Source organism: Coregonus clupeaformis, chromosome 6 (genome assembly GCF_020615455.1).
Source record: "Coregonus clupeaformis isolate EN_2021a chromosome 6, ASM2061545v1, whole genome shotgun sequence".
In the NCBI taxonomy this organism is placed as follows: Eukaryota; Metazoa; Chordata; class Actinopteri; order Salmoniformes; family Salmonidae; genus Coregonus; species Coregonus clupeaformis.
This window is the reverse complement of record NC_059197.1, coordinates 4,694,967-4,712,667: the sequence shown is the minus strand read 5'-3', so window position 1 is coordinate 4,712,667 and position 17,701 is coordinate 4,694,967. Positions and strand designations below refer to the sequence as shown.

At 43.2% G+C, this 17,701-nt stretch overlaps 1 protein-coding gene across 5 annotated transcripts in view; it reads left to right on the top strand.

The window, feature by feature from the left end:
- The window catches only part of LOC121567522 (alpha-actinin-4), a 36,868-nt gene extending 33,598 nt beyond the window's left edge, over positions 1 to 3,270 (top strand). For 2 of the 5 annotated variants that reach the window (XM_041877635.2, XM_041877634.2), the window contains exons 19-21: positions 517 to 582; positions 923 to 1,081; positions 1,268 to 3,270. In XM_041877635.2, coding sequence (XP_041733569.1) covers positions 517 to 582; positions 923 to 1,081; positions 1,268 to 1,426 — 384 coding nt within the window. In that variant the 3' untranslated portion in view covers positions 1,427 to 3,270. Of the gene's footprint in view, positions 1 to 5; positions 87 to 516; positions 583 to 922; positions 1,082 to 1,267 lie in introns of all 5 variants that reach the window. The other 3 variants (XM_041877633.2, XM_041877632.2, XM_041877638.2) reach the window with 2 other exon arrangements.
- Positions 3,271 to 17,701: the final 14,431 nt, after the last annotated feature.

Genomic DNA, 17,701 nt, shown 5'->3' with positions numbered 1-17,701 from the left:
CACAGGACCACAGCGGGGCCCTGATGGCTGAGGAGTTCAAGGCGTGCCTGATCAGCCTGGGCTACGATGTGGAGAATAACAAAACGGTAAGGAGCGCAGACAAGTCGGGGGGCGGAGGAGAGAGGGGCTGCTGCTGTTACCCGTCTAACCTGCTGGGGCCGCGCTCTGCCTGGCTTTTTGCTTGCCTGTGCTGTCATTCACTCTCATTTCACTCACCCACTCACTCACTGGCCTCCACTCCAGCCACAGCCTCGGCTCCAACACTGCAGTTTTTTTAACCTTGATTTGACTCATCTCTTTTTAACGTTGTTTCTGCTTTTTCCATTTTTTTCACTCCCCTCTCATTACTCACCTCTCCGCACCTTCCCCTCCTTTGTTCCTCCTCTTTCCATGCTTCTATCTGCTCATGTCTTCCTCCTCTCGTACTTTTCTGTCCCCCTCGAATCCACGCTCCCTCTATTGCTCTCCTTTTCCTTCCATATCTGTTCCTCTCAATCTCTCGGTCCCTGGGAACAGAAACGCACAGGGCAGATGGACATAGACAATTACCGCGCTCTGCTCGTTGCCACTGGAAACAGCCTGGTACTGCCTGCTGCTTCTCTCTGCTTTTTCTGCTCTCGTCTCAATCTTTCTTTTTCTCCCTCTGTCTTGAGTTTAGAATAAGACCCTTACTGTTGTAGCTACTGTAACATGGTAAGCATAATGTGTAGTAACTGTCTCTTGTAACACAATCCCTCTTAACAACCCTGCCCCTAAGCAGATATTAATACAATCTTTATCGTTGAGGCATGTTGTCAAATTCAAGTTAAATGTTTAATTAGTGGTAATATTGCTCAGAGGTTGGTCATTGGTCAGTGATACCCTCGATTTCCTATTGTTGTTTCTGGGTTAACCTGTGTTTTCCTGTGGTGGTGGTTTCCAGGGTGATGCCGAGTTTGCCCGCATCATGGGCATAGTGGACCCCAACAACAGCGGAGCGGTCACCTTCCAGGCCTTCATAGACTTCATGTCCAGGGAGACCACGGACACAGACACAGCCGACCAGGTCATCGCCTCCTTCAAGATCCTGGCTGCAGACAAGGTGAGGGGGTTTGTGGGGGTGGAATGGTGTTGGGCTCGTGTGGTGAGTGTGTGTGTCTGTGTAAGAGAGAGAGAATGTGTGTTGCAGCTACTTGAGACGGCTGAAGTAGACAAACTATTATTACTCAACTATCACTCTGTTATTCAACGTCCCTCCCTCCCATCTCTTTCCCTCACTCTCTGTCAGAACTTCATCATGGCTGAGGAGCTGAGGCGGGAGCTGCCTCCAGACCAGGCGGAGTACTGCATCGCCCGCATGGCGCCCTACTCAGGCCCCGATGCGAAGCCCGGAGCCCTCGACTACATGTCCTTCTCCACTGCCCTCTACGGGGAGAGTGACCTCTAGGAGCACACCACAGAGGGGAGGGAGGGAGACGGGATGAGGTTTGGGGTAGAAGGGGGGTACATAGAGGCTTGCCAGGCCCAATGCAGAGTAGACACTCTCCACCCCTCTAGGTATAGCCTGCAGTCACTGGGAGCAGTAGGAGGAGAGAAGAGGGGAGTGAGTCTGATTGGTTCTGTAGAAGAGGGTGGGGCTGCAGGTGGAGAGTCCTGGGAAGTGATTGTTGGACAGCTCTACTGCTCCCTCTAGGTTCTGGTCCCGCAGTGCCCCTGAGTACAGGTTTTCATCTCAAACTGGTTGGCTGTCCCAAGCGGTTATTGAGCGCAACTTACTTGGTTCACAGATCAACTACAATCAAATGCACATCATGTTATGGGGTGAAAACCAGCAACCACGGGTGCACTTCTGGGTCAGAACAGGATGGGAACACTGCTCTGTAGTGCAAGTCCCATCTTCACCCTCTGCCTTGGGGATGGATTGGGGGGCACAAGATATTCAGATGATTCTTATACTATTTTTTCGTTTTGTTTATTTTATCTTGATGGGGGGGTGGAGAGTTTGCGCGTATTAGAACACAGAGATATATGAAGGGGGGGCAGGGGGTTGAACAGAGAATAATGACATTTACCGCATTTTGCTGGATAAGTGGAACTTGGATTGCTAACCTCAACTCTTTCCTTTCCCCATTTGTTTGTTTCTTTTCTCCAGCAAATGTGAGTAAGTGGGTTCAGTGCTGTACATACTTATTTTTCCAGTACGCAACACAGTCAGAATACTCATCGCAGGCTTGTAGGGCAAAACAAGAGTGGCATTTTTAAAAGCAAAAACAACAAATAGCGAAGGGGGAAAAAAACAGCAGTTTCACACATTGAGTACGGTAGATAGGTTTGAGTTACTGTGAGTCTCCATTTGGATAAAGTTTTTTTTGTTTTTTTTGTTTCAACTGTCAAATATGGAATCCTGTTGTATTGAAGATATGGTGACAATTTAGTTGAAGGAAGTATATGTGAGGCCTTTATAGCTTCTATGTAAACATCACATGACACTTGACATAAACATGTTGGCATTTAATAAACTTTGCTTTCATGATATATCACTTTTATCTTGGAGGCATATAAGGTGCTCTTGTTCACCCAATCTATTCCTTTATTATAGTTTCAACTGAAGAACATATTAAAGAATATCCCCTAGAAGCACAGCATATCAGGTCATGTAAAGCTTACATGGACAAAGTGAAGGCCCAACATTATCCTCGGCTTAATTGTTTCTATAGCAACACTGCTTTAGAGTTCCCTGATGAAGTTGGAAACGATGGGAGTACTAAAAATGTGCCTGATAATGGCTACAGCCCTGTCTCTCGCTCCCTCTCATCTCTCCATCTCCTTGTCTGTCTTCCCTCTGCAGCGGAAAGGAGGGCAAAGGGAGTGGGCCAGAGTCTTAATAAACATTCCATTATGTCTTAAATAAAAGGAAATTACTGACTACCAATCTATGCAATCATCTATATCCAATATCACAGAGTTCAGAGAGAAATGGCGGGAATTTATTTGAAGAAATTAATTGACAAAATTAAGTGCAAGACATTTGTTTTATTTCTTTAATATTTGTAAAGGGGAGGGGTCGAGGAGCATAGGGGGAAGTGAGCCAGAGGATGAAAAATAAGACTTGGGCCAAAAGCTTGTACTTTTACCTACAAGGTTGGAAAGCATTGAACTTTGGAATTGTGATTTCTTCTTTTTTGTACTCTTTAATATCAAACCTTATCTGCTGTACTGGAAACTGCAAAACAGCCTTCTGTCTAAAAGTGAATTTCACAAGCACACATAAAGTTTCCTTATAAAATACTACTACTTTGTTGTCTTTCTTTCCTCTTCTCTAGGCCTAGGTCTAAATATATATACATAGCCTATGCATCCTCTGTAATACATGTTATTGTTGGTAATATTTGACTCTGGACAGTAAACAATCATTTTTTATTCACTTTCTGTGATTGTCACCTGAATTTAAACCAAAATCCAATCACCAATGGTGCATTTAAAATATAAAAACTAAACAAGTGCAAAACTATATATTACATCTGTGCTCTGGCTGAGTGAAGTAGACTATAATAGACAGAAAGGAGTGGTTGCCATCTCAAGCAGTGCTGAAACCCTTTTTTATTCAGATTGGCTACATCCATGAATTAAGGGAATATACCGGTTACCTTGAGTCATAGAGCTCTGAGTGATCTAAAGTCAGTTTAGTTGTATCTCCTAAATGGTTATGGTCAGTACTAGATTATGACAAGCTGATCCAAGATCAGTGTGTAGGGGCCACACCTCCAAGCCATGGAGTGGAATCTGAGAAAGTCTATATAGCCAATGTTCCCTAAAGAGGAGGCCGTGTATGGAGTAGACAAACACTGGCCAACTAGCCCAGACCAAAGGTCAGAATTTGCCTCAAGGTAAATATTTAAGCTGTTATTTTTTTCTTCTACCCAAGGGAAAACGGGTGTGTGCCTTTTAAAGTATTCACAACCCTTGACTTTTGTCACTGACCTACTCACAATACCCCATAATGACGAAGTGGGATTATGTTTTTAGAAATGTTTGCAAATTAATTAAAAATAAAAAGCTGAAATGTCTTGAGTCAATAAGTATTCAACCACTTTTTTATGGCAAGCCTAAATAAGTTCAGGAGTAAACATTTGCTTAACAAGCCACGTAAAAATTGCATGGACTCACTCTGTGCAATAATAGTTTTTAACATGATTTTTGAATGATTACCTCATCTCTGTACCCCACGCATACAATTATCTGTAAGGTCCCTCAGTTGAGCAGTGCATTTCATACACAGATTCAAGCGCAAAGACCAGGGAGGTTTTCCAATGCCTCGCAAAGAAGGACACCTATTGGTAGATGGGTAAAAAAAAAAAGCATGGTGAAGGTATTAATTACACTTTGGATGATATATCAATACACCCCGTCACTAGGAAAGATACAGGCGTCTTTCCTAACTCAGTTGCTGGAGAGGAAGGAAACCGCTCAGGGATTTCACCTGAGTTTAATGGCTGTGATAGGAGAACTGAGGATAGATCAACAACATTGTAGTTACTCTGCAATGCTAACCTAAATTACAGAGTGAAAAGAAGGAAGCCTGTACAGAATACAAATATTCCAAACATGCATCCTGTTTGCAATAAGGCACTAAAGTAAAACTGCAAAAAATATGGCAAAGAAATTTAACTTTATGTCCTGAATACAACGTGTTACGTTTGGGGCACATCCAACACAACATGTCACTGCGTACCACTCTTCATATTTTCAAGCATGGTGGTGGATGCATCATGTTATGGGTATGCTTGTCATGGGCAAGGACTAGGGAGTTTTTAGGATAAAAAGAAACTGAATAGAGCTAAGCACAGGCAAAATCATACAGGAAAACGTCACACTTTGAGACAAATTCACCTTTCAGCAGGACAATAACCTAAAACACAAGGCCAAATATACACTGGAGTTGCTTACCAAGACTATGTTGAATGTTCCTTAGTGGCCTAGTTATAGTTTTGACTTAAATCAGCTTGAAAATCTATGGCAAGACTTGAAAATGACTGTCTAGCAATGATCAACAACCAACTTGACAGAGCTTGAATAATAAAAAAAAAAAAATGTGCAAATATTTTACAATCCAGGTGTGCAAAGCTCTTAGAGACTTGTCCAGAAAGACTCATAGCTGTAATTGCTGCCAAAGTTGATTCTAACATGTATTGACTCAAGGGTGTGAATACTTGTGTAAATTAGATATTTCTGTATTTCATTTTAAATAAATTTGCAAAAATGTCTAAAAACAGGTTTTCACTTTGTCATTATCGGGTATCGTGTGTAGATGGGTGAGGAAAAAATATATTTAATCAATTTTGAATTCAGGCTGTAACACAACAAAATGTGGAATAAGTCAAGGGGTATGAATACTTTCTGAAGGCTTGTGAAAGTATTTACCCCCCTTGGCATTTTTCCTATTTTGTTGTCTTACAACCTGGAATTAAAATGGATTTTTTGTAGAGTCAATACTTTGTAGAGCTACCTTTTTTATTAATTTTTTTATTTCACCTTTATTTAACCAGGTAAGCCAGTTGAGAACAGGTTCTCATTTACAACTGCGACCTGGCCAAGATAAAGCAAAGTAGTGCAATAAAAACAACACAGAGTTACATATGGGGTAAAAAAAACATAAAGTCAGAAATACAACAGAAAATATATATACAGTGTGTGCAAATGTAGCAAGTTATGGAGGTAAGGCAATAAATAGGCTATAGTGCAGAATAATTACAATAGTATTAACACTGGAATGCTAGATGTGCAAGAGATTATGTGCAAATAGAGATACTGGGGTGCAAAAGAGCAAAATAGATAACAATATAGGGATGAGGTAGTTGGGTGGGCTAATTTCAGATGGGCTGTGTACAGGTGCAGTGATCGGTAAGGTGCTCTGACAACTGATGCTTAAAGTTATTGAGGGAGATAAGAGTCTCCAGCTTCAGAGATTTTTGCAATTCGTTCCAGTCATTGGCAGCAGAGAACTGGAAGGAATGGCGGCCAAAGGAGGTGTTGGCTTTGGGAATGACCAGAGAGATATACCTGCTGGAGCGCAGACTACGGGTGGGTGCTGCTATGGTGACCAATGAGCTAAGATAAGGCGGGGATTTGCCTAGCAGTGATTTATAGATGGCCTGGAGCCAGTGGGTTTGACGATCGAACATGTAGTGAGGACCAGCCAACAAGAGCGTACAGGTCACAGTGGTGGGTAGTGTATGGGGCTTTGGAGACAAACGGATGGCACTGTGATAGACTACATCCAATTTGCTGAGTAGAGTGTTGGAGGCTATTTTGTAAATGACATCGCCGAAGTCAAGGATCGGTAGGATAGTCAGTTTTACGAGGGCATGTTTGGCAGCATGAGTGAAGGAGGCTTTGTTGCGAAATAGGAAGCCGATTCTAGATTTAACTTTGGATTGGAGATTCTTTATGTGAGTCTGGAAGTTGAGTTTACAGTCTAACCAGACACCTAGATATTTGTAGTTGTCCACATACTCTAGGTCAGACCCGTCGAGAGTGGTGATTCTAGTCGGGTGGGCGGGTGTTAGCAGCGTTCGATTGAAAAGCATGCATTTAGTTTTACTAGTGTTTAAGAGCAGTTGAAGGCTACTGAAGGATTGTTGTATGGCATTGAAGCTCGTTTGGAGGTTTGTTAACACAGTGTCCAATGAAGGGCCAGATGTATACAAAATGGTGTCGTCTGCGTAGAGGTGGATCTGAGAGTCACCAGCAGCAATTACACCTGCAAGTCTCTTGGGGTACAGTGGGGAAAAAAAGTATTTAGTCAGCCACCAATTGTGCAAGTTCTCCCACTTAAAAAGATGAGAGAGGCCTGTAATTTTCATCATTGGTACACGTCAAATATGACAGACAAAATGATAATTTGTTTTCCAGAAAATCACATTGTAGGATTTTTAATGAATTTATTTGCAAATTATGGTGGAAAATAAGTATTTGGTCAATAACAAAAGTTTCTCAATACTTTCTTATATACCCTATGTTGGCAATGACACAGGTCAAACGTTTTCTGTAAGTCTTCACAAGGTTTTCACACACTGTTGCTGGTATTTTGGCCCATTCCTCCATGCAGATCTCCTCTAGAGCAGTGATGTTTTGGGGCTGTTGCTAGGCAACACGGACTTTCAACTCCCTCCAAAGATTTTCTATGGGGTTGAGATCTGGAGACTGGCTAGGCCACTCCAGGACCTTGAAATGCTTCTTACGAAGCCACTCCTTCGTTGCCCGGGCGGTGTGTTTGGGATCATTGTCATGCTGAAAGATCCAACCACGTTTAATCTTCAATGCCCTTGCTGATGGAAGGAGGTTTTCACTCAAAATCTCACGATACATGGCCCCATTCATTCTTTCCTTTACACGGATCAGTCATCCTGGTCCCTTTGCAGAAAAACAGCCCCAAAGCATGATGTTTCCACCCCCATGCTTCACAGTAGGTATGGTGTTCTTTGGATGCAACTCAGCATTCTTTGTCCTCCAAACACGATGCAGTTGAGTTTTTACCAAAAAGTTATATTTTGGTTTCATCTGACCATATGACATTCTCCCAATCCTCTTCTGGATCATCCAAATGCACTCTAGCAAACTTCAGACGGGCCTGGACATGTACTGGCTTAAGCAGGGATTTGAGTCCCTGGCGGCGTAGTGTGTTACTGATGGTAGGCTTTGTTACTTTGGGCCCAGCTCTCTGCAGGTCATTCACTAGGTCCCCCCGTGTGGTTCTGGGATTTTTGCTCACCGTTCTTGTGATCATTTTGACCCCACGGGGTGAGATCTTGCGTGGAGCCCCAGATCGAGGGAGATTATCAGTGGTCTTGTATGTCTTCCATTTCCTAATAATTGCTCCCACAGTTGATTTCTTCAAACCAAGCTGCTTACCTATTGCAGATTCAGTCTTCCCAGTCTGGTGCAGGTCTACAATTTTGTTTCTGGTGTCCTTTGACAGCTCTTTGGTCTTGGCCATAGTGGAGTTTGGAGTGTGACTGTTTGAGGTTGTGGACAGGTGTCTTTTATACTGATAACAAGTTCAAACAGGTGCCATTAATACAGGTAACGAGTGGAGGACAGAGGAGCCTCTTAAAGAAGAAGTTACAGGTCTGTGAGAGCCAGAAATCGTGACCAAATACTTATTTTCCACCATAATTTGCAAATAAATTCATAAAAAATCCTACAATGTGATTTTCTGGAAAAAAATTCTCAATTTGTCTGTCATAGTTGATGTGTACCTATGAGGAAAATTACAGGCCTCTCTCATCTTTTTAAGTGGGAGAACTTGCACAATTGGTGGCTGACTAAATACTTTTTTTCCCCACTGTACAGTACACACAATCTATACACACTTCCGCATTGATTTATATATGCCAATGGAAGTAGTAGAGGTCATTGCTGGACATCCCCCTTCAGATCCCACCCAGTCCAAGTGCCTGCGTAGTCAGGCCCTGGAGTCCAGTGTCCGGAGCCACACCGTCCCAGAATGCAGTGCGGACGGAAGCTTCCTGCAGGTACTGTCTGTCTTTCAAAATACAGAAAATCATAGCAAATCAAATTTTATTTGTCACATGCGCCGAATACAACAGGTGTAAACTTTACCGTGAAATGCTTGCTTACAAGCCCTTCCCAATGATGCAGAGTTAAAAATAATAATACAAAGAAAAATAGTAACACAAGAGGAATAAAATACACAAGAATGGAGCCATATACAGGGAGTACCAGTACCAGATCAATGTGCAAGGGTACGAGGTCTTTGAGGTAGATACAGTATGTACATGAAGGTAGGATAAAGTGACTAGGCATCAGGATAGATAATAATACGAGTAAAATAAAGGACAGAGTAGCAGCAGTATATGATGAGTGTACAAAACAGTGTGTCATGCTCTTTCCATGACAGACTGACCAGGTGAATCCAGGTGAAAGCTATGATCCCTTATTGATCTCACTTGTTAAATCCACTTCAATCAGTGTAGATGAAGGGGAGGAGAGGTTAAAGAAGGATTTCTAAGCCTTGAGACAATTGAGACATGGATTATGTACAGTATGTGTGCCATTCAGAGGGTGAATGGGCAACACAAAATATTTAAGTGCCTTTGAACGGGGTATGGTGGTAGGTTCCAGGCGCACCGGTTTATGTCAAGAACTGCAATGCTGCTGGGTTTTTCATGCTCAACAGTTTCCCGTATGTATCAAGAATGGTCGACCACCCAAAGGACATCCAGCCAACTTGATACAACTGTGGGAAGCATTGGAGTCAACATGGGTCAGCATCCCTGTGGAACGCTTTCGACACCTTGTAGAGTCCATGCCCCAACGAATTGAGGCTGTTCTGAGGGCAATGATCTATTATCTAATTATATACAATTATATTGTAAATTGGTGTACAATTCAGTCTATGACTGCGAGAAACCAATAAAACCTTCTACTACTACTTTAATAAAATGTTTTAGTGTAGATACAGTATGTACTGTAGATGGGGAGATAGAGGAAAGGGAACAGAGAGTTGCGAGTGGCAGAACGGGGGATTGAACCACTGCCTCCAGGGGCATAAGTGGTCTGGGGGCGGCAGCACTACAAATAGACCATCCCCCTGCACCGTACTAAAGTCTTGATACTGCAATGCTATGGTTTTATTGATGACCTTCTTCAGTATCCTGGTTGCATAGCATTATTTAATGGACATTTCCATCCATTGTCACTGTATTTTCTCTTAGCTTCGTATACTTCTCTGGCTAACAATGCCACTGACACCCCAGTGAGCAGAATTGGTTGAAAGACTTCTGTTCAAGGTCTTCTAAAACAAAAATACGTATTTTCAATGTATTTTCCACGTCTTGTGCTCATAGGGTATAGTGTAGCCTCTACTGCATCTCCTCCTGTCAATGGTGGATGATAACACAGATTATATCAAATGGCAAAAGGGAGCAAACCATTGGGTAAATGCATTGTGATGTATGATCATAGTGACTAAATGGTTGAAGAGGAGTCTATGAGTTATGGTTGCAGACGTAGATCATTCCCATGGCTGTTGTTGCCCCCTTCAGCAACCAGCCTGACAGGAGCTACAGAGACCGATCTCTACCAGGTCAGATCATCATACTGTACTGCACTATACCTGGATAGCTCAACAATGACCTTTCTTGTTTTTACTAGCCTGGTCCCAGATCAGTTTGTTCTTTCTGCCAGACATTGGCAGACATTACAAACTATTCTAGGACCAGGCTAACACTAAGACAGTTCATTTGATTGGTACTTTCTATACTGAGTACCGTGGGTACTGTGTCAATGAGCTGTGGTGAACGCAATGTGGAGTCTTGTCTAGTTTACATCATAGCGGGTATGCGTTCCTCATTCTGTCAAGACTCACAACTTAAACTGACCCCCTTGCCTTGCCTTAACACCCTCTCTCTGCTCCCAGGGTGCCCTGGGGCCCGGAAGAAAGAGTTCCTGCGGAGTCTGGTGAGAGCCCTGCAGCTGGAGGCTGAACAGTCTGGAATACTAATCCCTCACAGGTCAGTCTGCATACCACTCTATTTGCACTGAACAAAAATATAAACGCAACATGTAAAGTGTTGGTACCATGTTTCATGAGCTGAAATAAAAGATCCCAGAAATTGTCCACATGCACAAAAAGCTTATTTCTCCCAAATATTGTGCACAAATTTGTTTACATCCCTGTTAGTGAGCATTTCTCTTTTGCCAAGATAATCGATCCACCTGACAGGTGTGGCATATCAAGAAGCTGATTAAACAGCATGATCATTACACAGGTGCACCTTATGCTGTGGACAATTAAAGGCCACTCTAAAATTTGCAGTTTTGTCTGACAACACAATGCCACATATGTCTCAAGTTTTGAGGGAGCGTACAATTGACATGCTGACTGCAGGAATGTCCACCAGAGCTGTTGCCAGATAATTTAATGTTCATTTCTCTACCATAAGCCGCCTCCAACTTCATTTGAGAGAATTTGGCAGTATGTCCAACCAGCCTCACAACCGCAGACCACGTGTTACCTTGCCAGCCCAGGACCTCCACATCCGGCTTCTTCACCTGCGGGATCGTCTGAGACCAGCCACCTGGACAGCTGATGAAACTGAGGAGTATTTCTGTCTGTAATAAAGCCCTTTTGTGGGGAATAACTAATTAATTCATAGGCCCACCCCTGGCTGCGCCCCTGCCCAGTCATGTGAAATCCATAGATTACAGACTAATGAATTTATTTAAATTGACTGATTTTCTTATATGAACTGTAACTCAGTAAAATCTTTGAAATTGTTGCATGTTGCGTTTACATTTTTGTTCAGTATAATTAAACCCACTGGACTTACTGTTAAACCCACTGGACCCCCTACCATCTGTTTATATCTTGACCCCATCCCTCTATTTCTCGCTACGTCAGTCTGCATACCACTCTATTAAACCCTGTGGGCCTACTCATCCCATCTCTCCATCTCTCCAGTTCATCCCCCTCTTTCTCACTCTTTCATCTCTCCTCCCTCTCGTGGCCACTTAAATGCTCCGTACCTCTTTTTCCTTTCTCTCTCTCTCCATCTGTCCGTTTTTCCTTCACTCAACCTCTTCTATTTTACATATCCGTCCATCTGTAATTCCCTGTTTCTCTCACCCTGCTCTCTCCAAAACCCTCCTCTATTCCCTGACAGATATTAGTAGTATAGTGTATTTCTGAATACATTACCAATTTACCAGGCCACTGATTGGCTGTTGTGCCATAATGGATCTGATAGTACTCCAGCATGTGATTAAATATTTCAAACTTATCTTTAGATATACAGTGTATTTGTTCTCTCGAATACATCTTTTTCATACCGATAGCCTTCCTGTTTATAAATAACTTGTTTGCTATTTTCGTCTCGACACAGAAATTGGAATATGGTTATACAGTATGTTCAATATGCCTGTCTGGAACAGTCTGGAACAGTCTGGAATACTCATCCTTTACAGGTCAAGCAGCATTGCCTCAGCTAAGGTTCAGGAATGGAGTGCTTGTGTGAAATTCATTATTTTATACTGACTGCAGGAATCTCATAAATATAGATTCACTGACTAGTCAGACTCTGTGGTTCTGTAAAAAACACATTGGAACATCATCTTCAGTATGTCAGCATGAGGCCCTTTAAGAAGTCACTCTCAGATTGGTGTCTGCTAGATGCTCTCTGCATGTGGCTCATCACTTATTTGATTTCAATTCAAGACTATACAAGCCAATACATGACAATTGTGTGCAGAAGAGAGATGCTACTGGTCTGAAATGTGTCATTTCTTTACCAGGGTTTCGGATGCCCCCCTGTCAGGCACCATGTCCCCTCCCCCATCCACCTCGGTCCTCTCCCTGGGAGTTGAGGAGTGGGACATGTCAGGCCCGGGTGGGGTGGATGGGGGGCTGCGGTGGCACTTCAGTCAGCTGGATACGGATGACAGTGGAGTGCTGAGCAAACGTGAGGCCCGGCCCCTCCGACTTTACCTGCGCAAGAGGTTAAAGCCGCGTCGCTGTGCTAAGAAGTTTGCCCAGTACTGCGACCGTGTCTGAGCTCAGTGCCTGTCTGAGGTTGTGAGGTGGGTTTGGGCTTTGAGAAAAAAAATCTGAAGAGGTGAATATGGGTTCAAATGTGGCTTTTTTATATGTTTAGTTTGTTACCACTTTGAGGTGACAGGCTTTGAGTTGTGAGATTAGTCCTTCTGTATATGTTATGTAAGACCTACTGTATTCCAACCCACTGGTTCTCTCTCCCTAGGCCTGTCCACATTGTATATGTGCTCTACTGTATCTTAGCATGAAGATGTGTTAAGACTAGCCACATTAAATTACATGGAGGGTGAGGAAGAACATGATCACTCTTAAGGGTTCCACACATACACAGTGTCATGCCATTTAGCCATATGGGTAAAGGATGTTAAGACCGTGACAAGAAGTGGTTTGAGCAGTAACAGAAGCTGTGTGTTCTCACCCTAGTGTAAAAACCTGTCAGCAACGTCCCTCAGGGGCCCAGACCACAGGAGGTTGGTGGCACTTTAATTGGGGACGACAGGCTGGTGGTAATGGCTGGAGTGGAATGGTATCAAATACAACAAACACATGGTTTCAATGTGTTTGATGCCATTTCATTTGCTCAGTTCCAGCCATTATTGTGAGCCGTCCTCCCCTCAGCAGCCCCCACTGGCCCAGACCCTCTCCATACCAGCTCCAGATTGGTCTCTGTGTTTGGGTTTCTCTCTCCCGCTCTCTCCTTCTCTCCATTCCATATACGAGAGGGTGAGCGAGAGGGAGAATCAGACAGAGGAGAGAAAGAGGGTCTTTTACCTCCTCAAGGTTGTGAGCTCACCAGGGATGGCTGTTTTTGGCTCGGTGTCAGATAAATTAAAAGGCTGCTGTGTGTTTATGTACATTTCGAGCCAAAATGGCCACCCTGTCAGTTATCAATCCCACCACGCCCTTAACCTCCAATGATTCACTCTAGCTGAGGTGTAGTGACAGCTAGGGGAGAAGGTGAGAGGTGTTGTAATGAGGCTCTACCTAACACACTTATCCGTCCCCCAGACACTCCTGGTGACAGTAATAGGAATAATGAGGAAGGCCTCCAAAGATTCAGAACGACTCGCCTGAAACAGAACTAAAGCCCACAAGACATTGGTTAGAGGTGCTGTTGATTTAAACAAGACAATCATTCATTCATTCAATCTCTCTTTCTCCCCTTACCTCTCCTTTCCTATCCTGTCCTGTTTTACCTACAGAATCTGTCAGTAGAATCGAGGAGAGAAGGCAGAGGAGAGCATAGAGAAACAGAAGATCCAAGCCTGAAGTCCTGGGCCTGTATTTATCAAGCGTCTTAGAGTAGGAGTGGTGATCTAGGATCAGGTCCATGTAATCTGATTCGTTATGATCTAAAAAGCAAAACTGATTCTAGAACAGCACTCCTACTCTGAAATGCTTGGTAGACCTAAATTCTGCTCCACTCCTGTCCAATTGTCATTGGAAGATCCAGTTGTACAGCATTTTGTAAAGCACAAACATCAGGCCTCAATTGGAGCGCCGTTGCAGAATATACAGCACACAGAATAGAGAATATAGTCTCTGCTTTATTTGAATGTGTCCTATGTATTTTGTGTTATTTTGTCGGCTATGATCATTTCCTCATATTCATGTTTATCAGTAAAGGTCTTCTGCTGTAAAACCACAATGTAACTTGTGTATTTGTCATTTTAATCCGTAAACCCGCGCTCAAATTTGTTGACCATAAATAAAATGGATTTTAAAAATACAATACTGTATTTATTATACCGTGTACAGATCCCTATATGGATTAACCCACCTGGGGAGCAAGTGGCATAGTAAAGTCATTTTACTCTCCAGGTAGGGTTGTCATCTGTTTATGTTTATGATGAATGCAACAAGAATTTCCAATATCTTTTGAAGGAATCACTGACAAATGGAGATGTACGGCGCTCAAGCCTACAATGTGACTGATGGAGGACTGGACATACTGTAAAAGACATTTGCGAGAGTAAAGCAGCGATTTTGAAGAGAGCAATTAGCTAATGCTGGGGTAGCATCTCCTGGGAAGGATGAGATGTGTTACATCATATGATGGCTCATTGCAGTGATACTGCAGTGGGGAAAGTATTGGGCCTTTACAATAAGATGTGGCAGGAAGGGATCTGCCTGGAAGTTGGAAGCAGGCTGTAGTGGTACAGACTCTACTAGTCCTTCAAGCAATAGGCCGATAGCATTGACGCCTCATGTATGTAAACTTATGGAAAGGATGATAACGGAAAGACTGACTTACTTCCTGGAGAGTAGAGAACTAATGTCACCAGATCAACGTGGGTTCAGGAAAGGGAGGGGAACAATGGATCCTGTTCAATGCCTTGAGTCAGTCATACGGAAAGCAATGGCAAATAAGTAGGTGGTGGTAGCCATTTTGTTTGATGTAGAGAAGGCCTATGATGTGGAAGGAAGGCCTACTTATCAAGCTGGGTATTACGGTGGTTGGAGGAAGGGTTTTTAACTGGATAAAGGATTTTCTTTTTGGCCGATCAATACAAGTGAGAATGGGGAGCTCTATGTCAGAAAAGTATGAGGTAGATAATGGTACCCCCCAGGGAAGTGTCATTAGTCTTTTGTTGTTCTCCATTATGATTGACAATGTATTCTCCCTGGTGAGACCTGATATTGGGAGGTCATTGTTTGCGGATGACGAGGCACTGTGGAAGAGAGGGAGAAATATTCCCCTTACAGCCTGGAGAGTTCAAGAAGCAATAAGTGAAGTTGAGCAGTGATCCCTCACGTGGAGCTTCAAGTTTTCAGTTGAGAAAACACAGACTGTGTTTTTTTCTGGAAGGAAGGTTCTGGAGGAAATATACTTGAAGTTGTATGGAAGGAATCTGGAGAGGGTGGGAGTGTTAAGGTTCCTGGGGGTCTGGCTTGACACTCAAATGACATGGGCAGAGCATATTAACAGAGTAGTTGTCAAAGGAAAGAAAATATTGAATGTTGCCTGTCAGGAATGGAGTAAGGGGCAGATAGAATGGCGTTGAAAATGCTATATATAGCGCTGTTAAAGTCATATCTGGATTATGGAAGTGTAGCATATGGATCAGCAGCTCCGCCATCTTTAAAAAAGCTAGATATAATCCAGGCCCAAGCCCTAAGAATATGTTGTGGAGCACTCAGGACCTCCCCGGTGGCGGTGATGCAGGTAGAGTTGGGAGAGATGCTGTTAAAGTTAAGAAGACAACAGCTAACCATGACACATTGGGTACATCTACAAGGACATAAGGTTACACATGGACAGGTGCAGCTTTTAGTGTTCCTGAGTTTAAGGTGGCAGTGACAAAAATAGCTTTTATCTGTTTATACAATGGAGTTGATGGCCATACTATTGGCTGCAGAGTGGGTGGAAGGGGGTGAGGCCATACAGGGTAGTCATCTGCTCTGACTCCTGTGTAGCACTGATGAGCTTAAATTCATTTGTGTCTCGGAGCAGACAGGATGTATTGTATGAGGTTTTGCAGTGCTTGTATAGGGTGAAACAGATTTGGGTATTTGTGATGTTCCTCTGGATACCAGCTCATGTGGGAGTAGAGGGGAATGAGGAGGTGGATGCTATCTCCAAGCAGGCTCTTAAACATCCTAATGTTGAGATGGAATTGTCCATCAGTAAAGCAGAAGCCAAGGGGTTGATAAGACCTGTGGTTAAAAACAAATGGCAAGAGTTGTGGGAAAGGGAAGACACCTGTATAAGATTCAGGAAAAGGTGGGGCCAGGGAGGTCCACAGGCCGAGAGAAGGGAGGAAAGTGTAATTACAAGGCTGAGACTGGGACACACAAGGATCAATAGTACATTTAAATTGCTCCACTGTCCCTGTCCCTTTACTGGACTCCTCGAACTAGTAGTGGTCCTCTGATCACAAACACTTGTGACTGCTCGCTTGACAACGTACAAACCAGTTGTGCCAACGAAAAGGATCTGATTCGATGGTGCCACTGGCCACCCGTCATTCAGGGCAGGTGGGGCAGAGCCTGTTTTGAGCCCCCCCTGTTTAGCTCAACATTTTGGAGGGCATTAATACGTGTCACATATCAGTTTGCAAACAATAATAAATAAATAAAAATCATTGAGTTAAGAAAGCCACATACAAACATGGTCTCTTTTTTGCTTTCTTGAGTAAGGCAGCTCCAAAATGCAGGTGTTTCAGCCTAGCTCGGTGCTTTCTGTGGTGGTGGGGCAGCCAGCGGAACATACAGAGCATAGGGGTTGGTAATGTTCTCTAGTTGTGCCGTGACTGGCACAGTTTTCTGTCACTCATGGGGACACTACGTCACCGCAAAATCTACGGGGAGAGCAAAAAAATTCAAGCCCCTTGGGTGCTGCCATAGAGTTACATTAGAAGTGCCCATCCAAGAAGGCTCAAGGTCATTGGCCATAGATAAAATTAGTCAAATCACATTATATCTAGAGTAGCTTTGATTGGACTGATCACGTCAACATCATACTTTCAAAATCTTAGCTAGCAAGCTAGCAGTCATCATCATGAATCAAGTCGACAATCTACTGGCAAATCCTTTTCAATCCTTGTCATATGAAGAGAAATGATGGATAAAACATATCGGTGGTCATCGGCCATTGGACATAAACATTACACAACAAGTTGGAAATAGCAAATTTAACAATTAGTGGTTTGGAAGGAATCAGTGGCTAACTGCAAGCATTGCAAAGCAATCACTAGCCTGCTGTTCAGTGGAGTGGATGTGTGGTCCAAATCTGGGTTTACGGGTCTCTTTTCCAAGCTTAAAAGGATAAACATTCAACATTTGCCATTGTCAATCCAGCATGACTTCTGCTGCGTTCAAAACAACTGGAAACTCGGAACTGGGAAATCTCAGACTTCAGTGAGTTCAAGAAAACTGGGAACTCTGAAGAAACTTGCTCCGACTGGGAAAATACGTTTTGAACGGTCATCCAACTCGGAATTCCTAGTCGGGAACTTGGGCCTCTTTCTGGAGCTCCGACCTGAAGATCACTAATGTCATGATTCAACCTTGTTTGTTTCATAGTTCCCAGTTGTGTGGAAAGCACCATAAATCCAGAGAATGCCAGTCTTTGATGACAAAGTTTGATTACATAATTTGCCCACGAAGGACCACCTTCCTGTTCAAGTGAGCACAGCACAACAAGGT